Raw genomic sequence first — 17,363 nt, forward strand, 5'->3', positions numbered from 1 at the left:
GCTCACTGGAAGGACAGATCCTGAAGCTGAGATTCCAATATTCTGGCCACCTCATGAGAAGAGAAGACTCCCTGGAAAAGACCCTGATGTTGGGAAAGATTGAGGGCACAAGGAGAAGGGGACGACAGAGGACGAGATGGTTGGACAGTGTTTTCGAAGCTACCAGCATGAGTTTGACCAAACTGCGGGAGGCAGTGGAAGACAGGAGTGCCTGGCGTGCTCTGGTCCAGGGGGTCACGAAGAGTTGGACACGACTAAACAACAACAAATTGTTTTACTTGATCTAAGGGAGGGCAGCTGCCCCACCCCCTTGGCACTGCCTATGGTCCTATTGCATGCTAAATCCTTTAAAGGAAAAAAAAAAAGGCTGTATTTCTCCAGTAAGTTAAGCACCCCTGGATTCAATCAGGCTTACTTCCGAGTAGACCTTGTAAGGACTGTACTGTACTGGATAAGAACGTAAGAGCGCAAAGTTAATATGAAAAGAAAGAAAGAAGTTAATTGACTAAGTAAATTTTATTAGAAATTAGTTTTGGAAAACTGTTGCAATGATACACATTGAAATTCAGCCAGGGGGATTTGAGGAAGTCACTTAACAATGTTAATAATAGTGGAATAATTACAATTATGTTTGCTTGCTTGTTTATAAATTTGGAAAAACAGTTTTAAAAATTTGAAGAAAAAAAGAACGTAAGAGCGCTTCCTGCAAGTGGTTGTTTGGTTGTAAGTCGCTTTGGGTTGCCTTGGGCAAGATAAAGCGACATCATGTTGTTATCATTATCATCATCATCATTATTCCCTGCAACTCAATCCATTATTCATATTGCACATTTGAAGTCAGAGCCCAAATCTCCTTTAAACATCAGCTGGATGCTCTGTTACACAGAGTTACACTTTACTCACTTGCACCGTTAATAATAATAATAATAATAGAAACCTTGAGCAGTGTTTGCATTTGAAGAGTTCATATGTGAATGTTTAAAAAGCTAAATCAAAGCAGAATTTCAACCCCTCTAAAATGAGATCTGAACAAGAGCAGGAAAGGCTCGCTATGTTTCGTTTCTTGGCGGAGTCCAGCCACTGCTCAATGACTGTCAACGATAAAAATCCTTAATTTCTCAATCCAATGCGATTTTCACGTACGCCAAAACGGATTTAAAAATCCCTTCCTTTGGGGGCACCTTGCCCACAACTACACGATGAGCTGGATTCATTTTCTTGCGTATAGTTCACCAAAGGCTGGTCGTGGTGTCGCTTTTTAAGGCGCCCAAAGACCGACGTTTTTATTGCGGAAGACGACCTCGCACGGTCGCCTCTTCAATTTTTCTTGTATCTGCTGTCGAAGGCAAGGAGCATTGTGGGGAAACGAAAAGCTAGAGGTATACATAGCGCTTCCTTCTCAAACTGAACCGTTCCCCCTTAAATTTACAACGGTAATAGGGGAAGGAGGTCCGCTCTAGGAATGCTCAGCGCTGCGGAGGGTAGACCCTGCTCTGAACCCAAAGGAAACCCCAAGGAAGAGCGGCTTCCGACCCATACCGGAAGTTAGGCCTGCGTGCCCCTGCGTCCTTCCTTCGCAATCTCTATGGGCCTGGGCCGACGCTTTCCGGCGGCTGCCGATGAGCATTGTGGGAAACGGGAGGTGTCATGGCGGCGGCGGCGCTTTGCCGCCCGTTCTCGAAGCTCCTGAGGTTGGCTGCAGCGACCTGGGGCCGCCCGTCGGCGTCCTCTCCTCCCAGGTGGGCAGCCGCCGGGCGGGAGGCGGGTGGAGGGAGACGCCCTGCGACCTCCGCTTTACCGTGTTCCTTTTATTCCTTGAATTTCCCCCGTGCCGAGTTCAAGCCAAGCTACTTTTTCAATGCTTAATGTTTCATTACGTTTTTTATATATAATAATATTAATAATAATTTATTATTTATACCCCGCCCAAGCTACTTTTTCAGTGCTTAATGTTTCATTACGTTTTTTATATATAATAATATTAATAATAATGTATTATTTATACCCCGCCCAAGCTACTTTTTCAATGCTTAATGTTTCATTACGTTTTTTATATAGATATTATTATTATTATTATTACTTTATTTATACCCCGCCCATCTGGCTGAGTTTCCCCAGCCACTCTGGGCGGCTCCCAATCAAGTGTTAAAAACAATACAGCGTTAAATATTAAAAACTTCCCTAAACAGGTCTGCCTTCAGATGTCTTTTAAAGAGAAGATAGCCGCTTATTTCCTTCGCATCTGAAGGGAGGGCGTTCCACAGGGCAGGCGCCACTACCGAGAAGGCCCTCTGGCTGGTTCCCTGTAACCTCACTTCTCGCAATGAGGGAACTGCCAGAAGGCCCACAGTGCTGGATCTCAGTGTCCGGGCTGAAAGATAGGAGGCGGAGATGCTCCTTCAGGTATACAGGACCGAGGCCGCTTAGGGCTTTATGTTGGAAGCCGCCCAGAGTGGCTGGGGAAATCCAGTCACAGGAGCAGGGTACAATTAATAAAATTATTATTGTGTTATTATTACTATCTGTTGATGGGTGGCCATCCTGACTCTTGGAAGCTGTGGCTGGATGGTTACGTGGGAGCCGGTTGAAGTTAAATCCTTCGAACACAGAGGTCCTTTGGCTGGGTCAGGACGATATGGGATTAGGGGGGCAAATCCCATCTCTTGCAGGGGCGCAATTAGTGCCAGCACCATCCGTTAAGAGTTTGGGTGTAATCTTCGACACCTCCGTTTCCATGGAGGCGCGGATTGCAGCTATAACAAAGGCGGCATTTTTTCATCTCCGCCAAGCTGAGCAGTTGGCTCCTTACCTCTTTCGCCCTGATCTAGCTACTGTGATCCGCGTGACGGTCACCTCCAGACTGGATTATTGTAACTCGCTCTACGTGGGGCTGCCCTTGAGACTGACCCAGAAACTCCAGCGGGTGCAGAATGCCACGGCAAGACTCCTTACAGGGTCCTCGCTGCGTGATCACATTCACCCAGTGCTATTCCAGCTGCACTGGCTTCCGGTGGAGTACAGGATCAGGCTTAAGGTGCTGGTTTTAACCTTTAAAGCCCTATACAGCCTAGGACCCTCGTAGCTACGGGACTGCTTCTCCTGGCATATCCCACGGAGGACCTTACGGTCTTCAAACAAAAACATCTTGGAGGTCCCGGGCACAGGGAAGTTAGGTTGGCCTCAACCAGAGCCAGTGCTTTTTCGGCTGTGGCTCCAATCTGGTGGAACGCTCTGTCACAAGAGACTAGGGCCCTGTGGGACTTGATATCTTTCCGCAGGGCCTGCAAGACAGAGCTGTTCCACCAGGCCTTTGGCCAAGGCACAGCCTGACCCCCTCCTTTGGTAATTCTTCACAGAACTCTAGCCCAATGGTTCCCATCAATTTGATTTGAACTGATTTTATAATGAAATGATTTTAGAATGCTGTATTATTTTACTGTTGTTAGCCGCTCTGAGCCCGGCTTCAGCTGGGGAGGGCAGGATATAAATAATAATAATAAATTATTATTATTATTATTATTATTATTATTATTATTATTATTGCCAATTAAGGAATCTGGGGGGGGGGATGTTGGTTTACTGTTTTTGTATTTTTAACTCCCCCTTTCTCCAGCTTGGCAATCTAAGTACTGACCTTTCTGCTCTCACAGGGTGGCAGTAGGGAAACCAGTAGGCTCACCAGTCTACCACGTTCAGTGAGGTAAATGAATCATAGGATTGCAGAGTTGGAAGGGACCCCGAGCGTCATCTAATCCATCCCCCTGTAATGCAGGAATCTCAGCTCAAGCATCAGCAGCGGACAGCCAGGCGACCTCTGCTTTAAATACCTACAAGGGAGGAGAGTCCACCACCTTCCAAAAGAGACTGTTCCAACCGTCCAACAGCTCTTAATGTCAGAAAGTTCTTCCTGACGTTCAGTTGCAATCTTCAAAGCCATCTTCAAATATCTCAAGGTTCTGTCCCCATGGAAGGATGGAACTGGCTTGTTTTCTCCTGCTCTGGAGGGTAGAACCAAACCAATGGCTTCTTAGTTGCAAGAAAGGAGATTCCGATGAAATATCATTGCAGGGGGTTGGGGTCCCAACTCCACAGTTTTATGATGTTATGTTATCAAAGTTCAGCTGTGTTCAGGGAGTTCGATTTGCTTTGTACATAATAAGTTTCAGCCTTCTCTGGGGGAAAAAATCAGGCTTCCAAAGTATAGCTGTTACGTAGACTAGCTTGCTAGAGGGGTCACCCACTGTACAGTGTCCACACCTCAAGTGTCTTGAGTGTCTAAAGTAATATCTAGGTTTCCTCAAAAAGTGATTTTAGTTCAGATATTCGGTTTTCAAAAACCACTGAAACACTTCGAACATTTGCTTTAAACTAGGTAAATTTGATTATATGAAATTGTAGAATAGGAAGTCGTCTAGTCAGTCTCCTGCTGATGCAGAATATTCACTGCTAAAGCATCCCTGATGGGGTTTTTTGTGTGTGTGCCTATATATAGTAATTTTTTGTTGTTTTTAAAAAATCCTATTTTATTGTCCTTCAGATTCATCCTTAACAACGTGCATAAGAATGCCACAAAAGTAGAAGCAGTCTCTCCCTGTATGTTGCTTCATACCTCCTTGCCTCGAAATGGGCTGGAGGAATTTTTTGATGACCCCAAAAACTGGGGAAAGACAGAAGTCAAATCTGGTAAGATACTCAGAATCTGTTTGTTTTGACTCCCCTTCTGGCCTCCCACTTTGTGGATATGTAAGCTAGGTGGGATTGTAAAAGTTCAGTAGCAGCACATTCTGTGCTGCCGTATATCTTCATGTGTCTGTAAAATCACTGTTCAGGTGTACACTCTTATTCAGAATATGTCACCTGAAGATATCATTATGTCCAATAATATGTTAGCATTATTTATATTTAATTCTGTACATTTAAAAATATTTGATTATACATGACAGTAATGTTGAGGAATCTTTTGTATCACCTTTTCTAACTTTAATTTTTTGGTGAAGCTTTCATGGGTGCAAAGCAGATTTCAGTCTAGTTGGGTCCTTAGAACAGTTCCCCATATAGATTTGAGCAGTCATTGTCCCCCTGCCAAAGCACTGATGCACTTTGTGGATTCCACAGGGGATTCTTGGACTGTAGAACAGCTCCGAGGCAAGAGCAGTGAGGATTTGCACAAGCTTTGGTGAGTATATTTCAGTGTATCTAATGGCTTGTGTTTCTTTAAAGTTACTGTACTTGTTTCATCCTTATGCACAATATTTCAAGAACTGCTTGGTCATGATTTCAGAATCCAGGAATATCCTCCTCATTCCAGTTAAAAACAACACTGGGGAAAATCTCAGTGTTAACCCGTTAATATTATTTGACTCAGATTGCTTCCAAAATTCATAAGCTTGCTGACATTCCCACCACATGTGTAATATAGTTGTGCATTTACAGCCAGACACTTCAACACTTAGCATTTGTTTCCATAAACATTCTGTTCAACCTGCCAGGAGTAAAATACTGGTGCAATAAAAGCTTCCCTTATTGATAAACTTAGTGCAGATTTTTACTGTATGCCAAATCTTAAATCATCTCAATTCTGGCATAGTAAATCCCACTTCTTTTTCTCACCTTATCCTGAAGACAGACTCCTTTTTACTTAGGTCAATCAATAATTTGTAGGTTTTTGCCAAGAGGCCTTTTGATTTATTAGCTGGCATTGTGATTTCTCATGTTGTCATCTTCCTTACCATATACTCGACAAAAGATTCCTTAACTGAAAATTCTGAAAGCATGGAGTACCTAGCCTCCTGTTTTTTTAGCTATCTCATTCCATGTTAGCAAACTTTCATCTGTTAAATCCCTAAATTTGTGTACACCCTTCCCCCCAATTTACAAACTCTGATGGCTGATTTCTCGTTAAAAATATTGAGTGATTTTAAGATGAATGCTAAGGAGGGAAACTTCTGGGCCTGATTTCATCCTATAATTATTCCAAGTTTTCACTGTTTGTCTTAGAAGTAAATTTCATTTTAACTTGTCTTTTTCCTTTGCTAGTTGTGACACCCACTGTGCCTATATCATCATAATTTAGCCAAGAAGCTGTGGACAGAGGTGGCTGGACAAAATTTCACACATTTCAGAAAGCTCTATTGAATTGCATGTGGACAGCCATGAGGTGCATTTTGAGAGCTTTTGCTTCCACTTTAGTTTAAACGTAATTTCTCATATGACCCAGAACCAACAAACTCTGGTTACAGTTAACTATAGTTATTTTCAAACATGCCCATTTCAAATCACAGTTTAAGTAAACCACAGTCAAGATTAACCACAGTTCTGGGTCCAGCAAACATGGTAAGCAATAGTTAATCAAAGGCAGAAGCAAAAATGTTCAAACTTCACCTCCAGCTACATGGGAGGAGGAAGAATTTCAGCCCAAGCTTCTCATTGCTTATTGACATAACACTAAACTATGGTTAGCATGACCTGTGTGTAGGGCAAACGAGTCCCAGTTAACAATCTGTTAGTACTTACCAATATGTTCTTTGACTTAGGTACGTCCTGCTTAAAGAGCGAAACATGCTTTTAACGTTGGAGCAAGAAGCAAAACGGCAGAGGCTGCCAATGCCAAGCCCAGAGCGATTAGATAAGGTAACATGATGCCGAGGTCACTGCTAGTGTTCAAAACTCCTGTTGTCCTAGGTGCATTTTGCGACAGGGAATTTCATTAGCGCAAGCAGTTTCTGAGATCTGGGTGCAGTACTGCGGCTAAGATTTCCGATTAAAACTACGAAGTGGAAGGAAAGAAGGACCTTTTTCTGCCTCCCCACTTCCAGCTACTCTGAAGACTGGAGAAGAGACCCTCTTAAGAATATTAGGGGGGTGGACAGGGGAAGGACTAGACCATGTGAAAAATGAGCATAATATTTTAGCTGCAGTTTCAGCTTCATTTTCAGCTTTGTATACTTGTTATATAAAAAAGTGTTCCTAGACATTCTGTTGCTGCACCCATAACCTAGGTTTAAGGTGCCATTTAGCTCCTAGCTTTCATATCTCAGTTTCTAACCTGGACATGGGCAACCCTATGTTCTTTGTAAAGGAGGCAGCATTTGCAGTTCTTCCAAAAACTATTTACAACTTTTTTTTTTTTAAATATTTTATTGAGTTTTCCATAATATCTCTAATCATACAATTTTAAACATCACTCATTTTAACTTATTCGACCTCCCTCAACTCCTCTGACAATCATCCGTACTTGATTTCTTATCTACACATTCCTTAATTATAATATTACCATTTTAATACATTTTCCCATCCTCTTTTACATTTTTGCAATATTCCTTATTTTTTTCACAAAGCTTCTTTAAAACACACTAGCGTTGTATTTTCCTCACATACAGTTTTCAAATAATCTCTAAATTTCCCCCAGTCCTCTAAAAACTCATGGTCTCTCTTGAGTCTGATTTTCCCAGTTAGTTTATCAAGTTCTGCGAAATTTGTCAGTTTTTCTCTCCATTCTTCGATGTTTGGAAGTTCTTTCTGCTTCCACCTTTGGGCCAGCAATATTCTCGCAGCTGTTGTTGCGTATTGGAAGATTTTGCGATCCCTCCTCTTTATATCATTTCTAGTTATTCCCAACAAGAAGGCCTCTGGTTTCTTCACAAAGCTATATTTCAGCATTTTCTTTAACTCATTGTAAACCAGTTCCCAGAATCCCTTCACTTTTTTGCACTCCCACCACATATGTATAAATGTACCCTCCTTCTCCCCGCATTTCCAACATTTATTACAGATTTTATACATTTTTGCTAATTTAGCAGGGGTCATATACCATCTGTATACCATCTTCATAGTGTTTTCCTTCAACGTAGTGCATGCTGTAAACTTCAGGTTTTCATTCCATATTTTTTGCCAGTCTTCCAAATCTATACTATACCCTAAATCCCTGGCCCAGTGGATCATTACTGCTTTTACTTCCTCATCCAACGTATACCATTCCAATAGAATTTTATACATTTTTGAGATTATCTTACAATCATTATTAACAATTTCTATTTGGAATTTCGAGTCTTTTTCCTTATACCCTCTTTCTTTTATATCCTTTTTAAACATATTACTTATCTGATAATAGTGCAGCCAATCAAACACATGTTCTTTTACTTGCTCATATGGTTTCAGTCTCCATTTCCCATCTTCTTTTACCACCAAGTCTCCATAAGTAATCCAGTTACTTCTCATGTTAGTTTTCTTAACTCCCATAATCTCTAGTGGAGATAGCCAGTGTGGGACTCCCATTTCCAATATGTTCTTATATCTGTCCCACACTTCCAACAACGATTTCCGGAAGATGTGGTTTTCGAACGTTTTATAACCCAGTTTCTTCTCTTGCCATAAATGCGCGTGCCACCCAAATCTTGCATCAAAACCCTCCAAATCCAGTAGTTTAGTATTTTTAAGTTTTATCCATTCTTTTATCCAGCAAAGACATGAGGCCTCATAGTATAGTCTTAAATCTGGCAGGGCGAAGCCTCCTCTTTCTTTTGCATCTGTTAATAATTTATATTTAATTCTCGGCTTTTTGCCCTGCCAGATGTATCTTGAGATCGTTCTTTGCCATTCCTCAAATATCTTTACTCCTTTTAATATTGGGATCATTTGGAATAAGAATAGCATCCTTGGGAGCACGTTCATCTTCACCATTGAGATTCTGCCCCAAAAAGACAGTTTTAACCTTCCCCATCCCTCCAGATCTTTCTTAATTCGATTCCAGACCGGAACATAATTATTTTGATACAAATCAATATTTTTTGGAGTTAACCATATTCCCAGGTATTTAACCTTTTTAACAGCTTCAATACCTATTTGTTGCTGCAACACTTCAGTCATTGTTTGGTCCATATTTTTGATTATAATTTTAGTTTTTTTCCTATTTAACTTAAAGCCTGCGACCTCGCCAAACTTCTCAATCTCCTCTAACACTTCAAGAGCGTTATTCATCGGATCTTCCACCATTATTACCAAATCGTCGGCAAAGGCCTTGACCTTGTATTCATTTTTGCCTACTATCACCCCCTTTATCCTTTTATTTTCCCTGATTGAATTCAGAAAAACCTCCAAGACCATTATGAACAGCAAAGGTGAGAGCGGACAGCCCTGTCTAGTACCTTTTGATATTTCGATTTCTTCTGTTATCACATTATTCACTATCAATTTCGCCTTTTGTTCAGTATATATTGCCTTAATTCCGTTCAAGAAATCATTTCCCAATTCCATATATTCCATATTTTTTAACATGAAATCCCATGATACATTATCAAATGCCTTTTCGGCATCCACAAACATTAGCATTGCCTGTCTTTCATTCCTAGCTGTCAGATATTCTAGCGTGTTTATTATGTTCCTCACATTATCCCTCATCTGTCTGCCAGGAAGGAAACCCGCTTGGTCCTCATGGATGATTTCTTGTAATACCTTTTTTAATCTCTTCGCCATTATTCCTGCAAATATTTTATAATCCGTATTTAATAGGGAAATCGGTCTATAATTTTTTACTTGTGTTTGGTCCGCATCCTCTTTTGGAATAAAAGTTATAAATGCATCTTTCCAAGTCCCCGGAATCTCTCTCTCTTTTAAAATGTTGTTCATTACTTCTTTTAATGGTGTTGTTAGAGCTGTTCTCAACTCTTTATAATACCTTGCTGTGAACCCATCTGGTCCTGGGGATTTCCCATTTTTCAATTCTGTAATTACCTCCTTAATCTCCTCATTATTAATCTGGGTGTTCAGCCTTTCTGTTGCTTCTGTTGGGATCTTTTGCACTTCTTTTCCTTTTAGATATCTTTCTATTTTTCTCATACTGTTCTTTTCTTTATTCCTATACAAGTGTCTGTAGAAGTCCAGAAATCCTTTTCTAATACCCTTGGGGCTAGCTATCTCTTCTCCTTCCACATTAATTTTGTTTATTGTACTTTGTTCTTTCCTTTTCTTAATCTGCCAAGCAAGCCATTTTCCTGATTTATTTGCAAACTCAAAGTTTTTTTGTCTAATTCTTTTAATGTTCCATTCCACCTCTTTATTTATTATCATCGCAAATTGAGTTTGCAGGGCTTTAATACTTTGTCTAATTCTTATATTATTTGGTTTTTTAATTAGCTTTTTCTCATTTTCCATAATTTGTTTTAAAATCTCTGTCTTTACTTTCTCTCTGTTCTTCTTTTTAAATGAGTTTTTTTGTATAAAGAACCCTCTCATCACTGCCTTGCTTGCGTCCCATACTATACTCATCTTCGTTCCTTTATTACAATTATCCACAAAGTAATCGTTTACTTTCTTCTGTGCCTCTTGGGTAAAATTTTGATCATCAAATAGGCCTTCGTTTATTCTCCACCTAAATGATCTTTCTTCAAAGCCTTTAAGTTCTAGTTTAATTGGACTATGATCTGAAATTACTCTTGGTTCAATTTCTACCTGAATAATTCTTGAAATTAATTCACTCGAGATCCAGACTTGATCAATTCTGGACATCGATTGATTTGGTTCTGAGTAAAAGGTGAATTGTTTTTCTAGCGGGTGTTTTAACCTCCAAATATCGATTAAGTTACAATCTTTGACCATTTCGAAAAATGTTTTGGGTAGTTTACCTTCTTTTGTCCCACCATCTCTCAGTCTGTCCATTTCTGTTGACACTACCCCATTCATGTCACCCATCAGGATTATTTTTTGATCTACATATTCCAGCAGTTTTTCTTCCAAATTTTTATAAAAGTCTGTTTTGTTTCCATTAGGTGCATAAATCCCAACCACTATTAGTTTTTCACCTTGCCAATTGATTTGGACAGCTATGATTCTTCCCTCTTCATCCTTAAATACTTGCTGAGCCTCAAGTTTATTTTTTATATACAATATCACTCCTCTTTTTTTCCCTTTGTCTGAGGATATAAATTCATTTCCAAGTCTTTTATTCACTAAAATTTTCCTATGCCTTTTCGCCACGTGTGTCTCCTGCAAACAGATTATATCTAGGTTTTTTTTCTTTAGAAATTGTTCCACCTTGTTCCGTTTTTTTTTATCGTTCAATCCGTTAATATTCCAATTCCATAATTTTAACGCCATTTTATTTCCAAATAATCAAAAAAAAGATTTTTCCTATATAGTAATTCTTTATAGTCTTTCTTCTTCTTCCTCCTCCTCCTCCTCCTCTCCCTCCCCCTCCTCTTCTCCCTCTAGTCTTTCTCCCAAATTTTTCCTCTCCCCCAAGAGAGTTTCCTGCTTGGCAGGGGGTTGGACTCGATGGCCCTTGTGGTCTCTTCCAACTCTATGATTCTATGATTCTATGAAGTCCTTCACGCCTTTAACCTCCTCTCCTCCTGTTGCTCCTTTAAGTTCTTCTTCTTCCTCTATTAACAATTCCTTATATTTCCTCTGAAATTTACCTATCTCTTCCGGACTAGACAGTCTGTGTCTCTTGTTTTTATAAGTAAAGGAGATCCCCTCCGGGAACTCCCATTTGAATTCAATATTGTTCTTTTTAAGAATTTGCACCTGAGGCTTATAGGGGTCTCTTCGTTTTAACAGTCTAATTGGAATGTCTTTAAAAATAATTATATAACTCCCATCTATCATTAGTCTTTTTTCTCTATTTTTTTGGAGTACCAAATTTCTCATATCTCTATCCTTGAAGGTTATCAAACAGTCTCCTGGCAATCTTCTTGCCCTTGTCGTTCTCACTTTCATTCTAAAGGCATTCTGTACCATGCCTGCTATCTCTTCTGCTTGGTACTCCAACCATTGTGCCAATTCTATTATTAATTTTTGTCTGATGTTTTCACCTTGGTTTTCTGGGACCCCCCTCAGTCTTAGATTAACTTCCCGTTGTCTAAGTTCATTCATGGAGATCGCATCCCACATTTCCTCTTGTGATTTATTAGTTTCTAAGAGACCTACTCTGATTTTGTCATCTTCACGTTTCAGTTCTTTCATTTCCAATTTTGTCTTTTTCATTCCCTCCTCTAGTGTATGAGTTCTTTTGGATACCTCCCTAATTTGACCTTTCAATTCATTTACAGTTTCGTCTATTTTCCTGTCCATTTTCCCTATCTTTAAATCTACCTGTTCTATTTTTGTTTCTAAATTCTTCTCACTTTGTCTAATTTCTGCGAACATTTTTAAGATTTCCGATCTGAAATCTGATTCTTGCTTGGACCCCTTTCTTTCTACTGGAGTCCCCCCATTCCCACCTTTCTTTGGTTGATAGGACATTTTCAATTAAGTGTAAGAAAAAAAAATAAAAAAAATTAATAGTAATGGTAATTCAATTCTATCAGTAACAACAAAGCTCAAAACCAGTTCCACTAGGACATCTGAAATAGCGTTCCAATAATTTCTTCTTGATGTCCCCAGATTAGCTAGCCCACTAAATAAAGTATTCCAACATCCCACCAAAAAGAAAGTCAGGGATCAAAATTCGGGGCTCCGGTCATAATTCAAATTATATTCCAATCGTAAATATCCAGAGTTTAAGTCTAGATCAGATCAGATCAGATATTTAAGCCAGCTCTTCCTGACTCTTAATAGTCTATTCCTTATGGTATCTTTTGCAGAATAATATCTTTTTAATAGAACCACTCCTTATCTTCTTGTCTTCTTTATCTTCTTGCCCCCAATTGGGCTAAGTTCCACTACAAATCCGATCAGCAGGAGGGTCCAAAAGAAATTCCAGCAAACCAAGGTCCTTCCCTCAGGTGTTTGAGTCCGACTTTCAGGTACCTTCAGAGGCGTTAAGCCAGCCCAGGGAGGTTAGCAAATGCTAACAAAGTGAGTTGTAGTTTCTCTCCCATCCACCAGAGGTCTGCCAACAATAGAATGATGAAGGAAAGCACACGGAGAGAAAGAGGGGGAGGAGAAGGTTTTCCAATTCCTTTCCTCAGGAAAAGAAAAGCAATATCAATTATAGTCAATCTATAGTCCCGAGTTTCAAGGAGGGGAGGGGGGCACCGATACCGTACCTCCCTTTCCCTCTCTCTTCTAAAGCACGAAAATCACGAAAATCAATAAGTAATGGCGCCCACGCCGTAGCACAATGGAGTCTTCCGTTACGTAGAACTTTCAGGGATGAAACTAAGTTCTTCCTCTTCCCACTATCTCGAAGAGGGCTAGATTATATCAGACAGTTTCCAAATGTTACCTCTTTGCTCCCCCTCTACTTTTCTCTCTTGCCAGATATTTTGTATCCTCTAAAATAGTCTTAGAAAGCGTTGAGCGGGGAGAAAAACTTTAGCCGCTAGCGTCACTTACACTTTCTCCCGCTTTGCTTAGGTCTCTGCGTCCACACTGATTTCAGGTAAAAGTCGAGCTCGTTTTGACTTCCTTTTCTTCGAGTCTTTCCTTAAATAACATCCACTTTAGTTTTAACCCTTTTTTTAGGCTCGAATTCCTTTCTTTTGAGAATCCAGCGCTTCTCCTGCAGGCTCGGGGCTTCGCGTTTTCGGAGGCAGCTATGGCTTCCCTCAGCCCGCTTCCCCCCCCCCCCCCGCCGTACTCTTCGCTCCCAAACGGAGTTACCTGACGGCTGGGAGGTCCGCTTTTTGGCTCCGCGGGAACCAGTGTATCTGAACGCCCACCAGATACTTTTTCAGGGGACCACGGCGCCCTGTGGAACCCCTATTTCCTCCGAAAAGCTCGGGATTCTTCTCCGAGGAAAAGATCCCCGCCTGACTCAGAGTCGCGCTGAACCGGAAGTCTCAAAAACTATTTACAACTTTTACCTACATTTATGTAGGAGTCAAATAAGATGAAGCAAGTCTTTAAACTTTCCCTAATTCTATTAGGCTCCTTAAACTCTTGATTTGCCCTCACCCTCCTTGTATTTTGTCACTAACCCTGGCTGCGTGAGCCCTGGCAGCGAGGGAGTGGGTGCAGGATTCTGAAGCAGTTTCCAGTTGAAATTTTTTGTGGTGCCAGCGCACATGGTAAAATGAAATAAGTCTGTAAGTAAGGGATACGAGTCACAGAAAGCCTGGTTGTAGTTTCTGGTGAAGAAGTTCCACCCAATAGCAGTGCTGCCCAGCGACAGTGTAGTTCAGGTTGTTAAAGCACAATCCATTGGCGAGTTCTTGGCGCAGACTCCAAGGAAAGGGATTTCTATATATTTCATAGTTCTCGTTCCAATGGGCCTTTCACAAACAGATTTCCCAGCAAAGTGTGGTTTAGTTTGTAGGGACAATCAAAACCTGTTACAGTGGTAACTCAGGTTACATACGCTTCAGGTTACATACACTTCAGGTTACAGACTCTGCTAACCCAGAAATAGTGCTTCAGGTTAAGAACTTTGCTTCAGGATGAGAACAGAAATCGTGCTCTGACGGCGCGGCGGCAGCGGGAGGCCCCATTAGCTAAAGTGGTGCTTCAGGTTAAGAACAGTTTCAGGTTAAGAACGGACCTCCGGAACGAATTAAGTACTTAACCCGAGGTACCACTGTATAAGACTGCTAAGCCCATGCACATTCTACAACATAATGCCTTCCATGTTTTGGACTACAACTCCCATCAGCTGTGCTGACTGGGGTTGATGGGAGATGTAGGCCAAAACATCAGGAGAGCACTAGCTTGGGAAAAGCTAGTGTCTAGAGTTCCTCTGGGCTCAGGCTCTTTCGCGTGGATTGGTGGCTGAAACTCTCTTTTTGTGGCCTTCAGGTGAAAGATTCCATGGACAGAATGGATCTTGTCATCCAGGAAAGGGAAGACGCTTTGCGGCTCTTACAGACTGGCCAGGAGAAAGAGAGACCAGGCGAATGGAGACATGACTTCTTGGGCCGCGTATTTTGGTACAAGAAAGAATTATTGGTGTTTACTGAGCAGCATTTGTGTAGCGGGGAGAGCAAATACCAAGCGTGGCTCCGTGTAGAGCAGACACTTTGTACAACATTCCACCATCAGTCATTGGCCTCTCCATCTTTTGAGCTAGCAGAGTTAGGAAAGACTTCTACCTGAGACCTTAGGGAACCACTACCAGTCCAAATAGACAGTACCACTGGGACATGCAAGGAAACGCTAAACAATGTGGAATGCTCCTTTTTGGTGTCAGTCACCTGGAAATTTTTTTCTAATCCCTCTGCCAGCAGATTTTAAAATATTTTTTCCTAACATCCAATTAGCATTCAGTGGCAAGCGAGCATGCTTAATCCTCACTGTGTTTTGGGTTGGGGAGGGGAGGCTTGTTTCCTTCCCTTTAGTTTTCCTTTTCCCCCTAAAGTTTTTTTTTCTACTTCTAAAAGCCTGGTACTTGGGAGCGACTCAAGACATTTTGCTGCCTGAGGCCAAGGACAAGAGAGATGGTGCCCCACATTCCATGAGCAGATGCCAACTGGATTGGCAGTTGAATCTTACCTCCACACTGGGGCAGCATCCTTCATCACACCTGAGGGCAGCAGGCTAGCTTTTAAGGGCAGACTTCATAGGATACCCAGTAATTGCCCGACTCTGCCTAATGGTAGGGCCGGCCCTGCTCATGCTGCTGCCTTGTGTGTAGTTGCTGCCTCTTTGACCACATAATAATCCTACTTTAGAAATAAGAGGGTATGAGGACTGGGCTGGATGGACCAATGACGTGATGTAGTGCAAGGCAGTTTCATATATTCAAGCGAAACGTATTGTGGAAAGAACTCCCCGTTTAAGTTAAGAACGAACCAAAAAAAAGTCTCTTCTACCATTTGACGTTCTTAGCTTTCTAGCACATTTTCTCTGTAAGCTATTCAGAGCAGGAGGGAACTTTGAATGTATGGGGTGGAGTCTTCCATTATGTGCTTTGCAAGCAGGTGAGGGCTGCCTTTCACGTACAGCCAGTTCAGTTTCTAAAGGGCAGTGGAGGCTTGGGAAGACTGGTTATCACTTTGCCTTTCCTTAGTGAAAGTGGTGGTAAGGAGGGGGGAGTGCTGCTACTGCCCTAAAATTATTAACCTACCATCCTGCATTTATCATCTGAAACCACCAAATAATTTGCTAAGATAAGAACTGGTCAGGGCAGATCAGCTACTGATGGTGAACTAGGGACTGATGCTTGTGTGTGTGCTTTGATGTGTTTTAGCTAAAAATAGGCTCTAAAATGTTATGTAATGTATCCTGAGATTTTGGGGTGGGAAGAGGCAACTAGACATAATTATGAGCTTTTCAGAAGAATCTCATCTCACACATTCCCCTCGTCTGTCATTGGCAGGTACACTTTTAGGGAATGGCCAATCCCTTGGTACCTAAATGCAAAGCATAACAGAAAGCGGTTCTACTATTTGCCAAATGTCAATCGTTTTAACAGGTAAGACCAGCAGCCTTTAAAACCAGACCCTTTTATATGTCGTCTTACCATTTGTCCTGCTCTCCCAGACAATCAGCAAAGCCATTGCCGATTGAAGTGGTCGAGCAGGCACACTGCAGGTGTCACACAGGTGTCTGCGTTTGTAAGAACATGTTTAGTGTGGCAGCGGCTATACTTTGGAACTGTTGAGCTCAAGCAGACGCCTTCACTGTACTCTCTTGGACACCTGTTAAAACATTGTTGTATACACATTGTTGTATATAATTGTAAATAAAACAAACAACTTATACGCTAACTTGCACTGGTTGGTTTTCTCCTGCAGACTCAGACTTGAACAATATTTGCGCAATGAATCAAGGAAGAGGAATATGCAGAAGCAGAGAGAGAAGCGTTTAAAGAAACAATTCCCTCATCTTGGTGCTCAGTCTCAAAGTTAACGTGAAGTTGGCAGTGTTTGATGGAATTGTGGCATAAACATTCCTCCTTCTGAACTGCTTGTAAATGGACAAAGAGTAAGGCAAAACATACCATGTGATGTAAAACAAGCTCATTTCCGCTCCTACCAAAATAAAGTTGTTTCATCCTTCTTGTAAAATATTTGTCCTTTCATAGACTTTTTGTCAACAACCATTTAATTAACTGTTTTCTATGTCATGGCACATAGTTTGTAGTTGCAGTCACAAAGAAACAGGTGTGCTCTAATTAAAATCCAGATTGGCTTTTGTAAAAACCAGTTTCTGGTCCTCATGTTGAGTTTACTTAGCAATTATACTTAAAAGACAGGAAGGTTTCGGGGGTCATGCAGAGCTCTCTGGCCCATGAGATGATCAAAAGTTGCATAAATATGCACGATTTATGCAGCTGGGCTGGATTTGGTTCAGGTCTGTTAATATTAACCCCAATTTACAATGCAAGTAGCATGGGTACCAGGGAAGCAAAAAGTTAAATGATTCCTGTATTCTAGGACCATCCCTCCAACTCACAAATAGAACAACACTACTGCAGATCTAGCAAACAGTAATATTAAAGGCAGGGATTAGTTCGACCAGGAACTGAGTACAGTCATACCTCGGGTTGA

General features: G+C 41.2%; 1 protein-coding gene across 1 annotated transcript; it reads left to right on the top strand.

The window, feature by feature from the left end:
• Positions 1-1,580: 1,580 nt before the first annotated feature.
• Positions 1,581-16,880, top strand: MRPL47 (mitochondrial ribosomal protein L47). The gene is made up of 7 exons (XM_083613589.1): positions 1,581-1,739; positions 4,538-4,683; positions 5,116-5,176; positions 6,534-6,630; positions 14,671-14,801; positions 16,190-16,285; positions 16,608-16,880. Exons 1-7 carry the CDS (start codon positions 1,648-1,650, stop codon positions 16,720-16,722), a joined length of 738 nt encoding a protein of 245 aa, XP_083469715.1. The 5' UTR covers positions 1,581-1,647; the 3' UTR covers positions 16,723-16,880.
• Positions 16,881-17,363: the final 483 nt, after the last annotated feature.

Source organism: Podarcis filfolensis, assembly GCF_964270895.1.
Source record: "Podarcis filfolensis genome assembly, chromosome: 5".
In the NCBI taxonomy this organism is placed as follows: Eukaryota; Metazoa; Chordata; class Lepidosauria; order Squamata; family Lacertidae; genus Podarcis; species Podarcis filfolensis.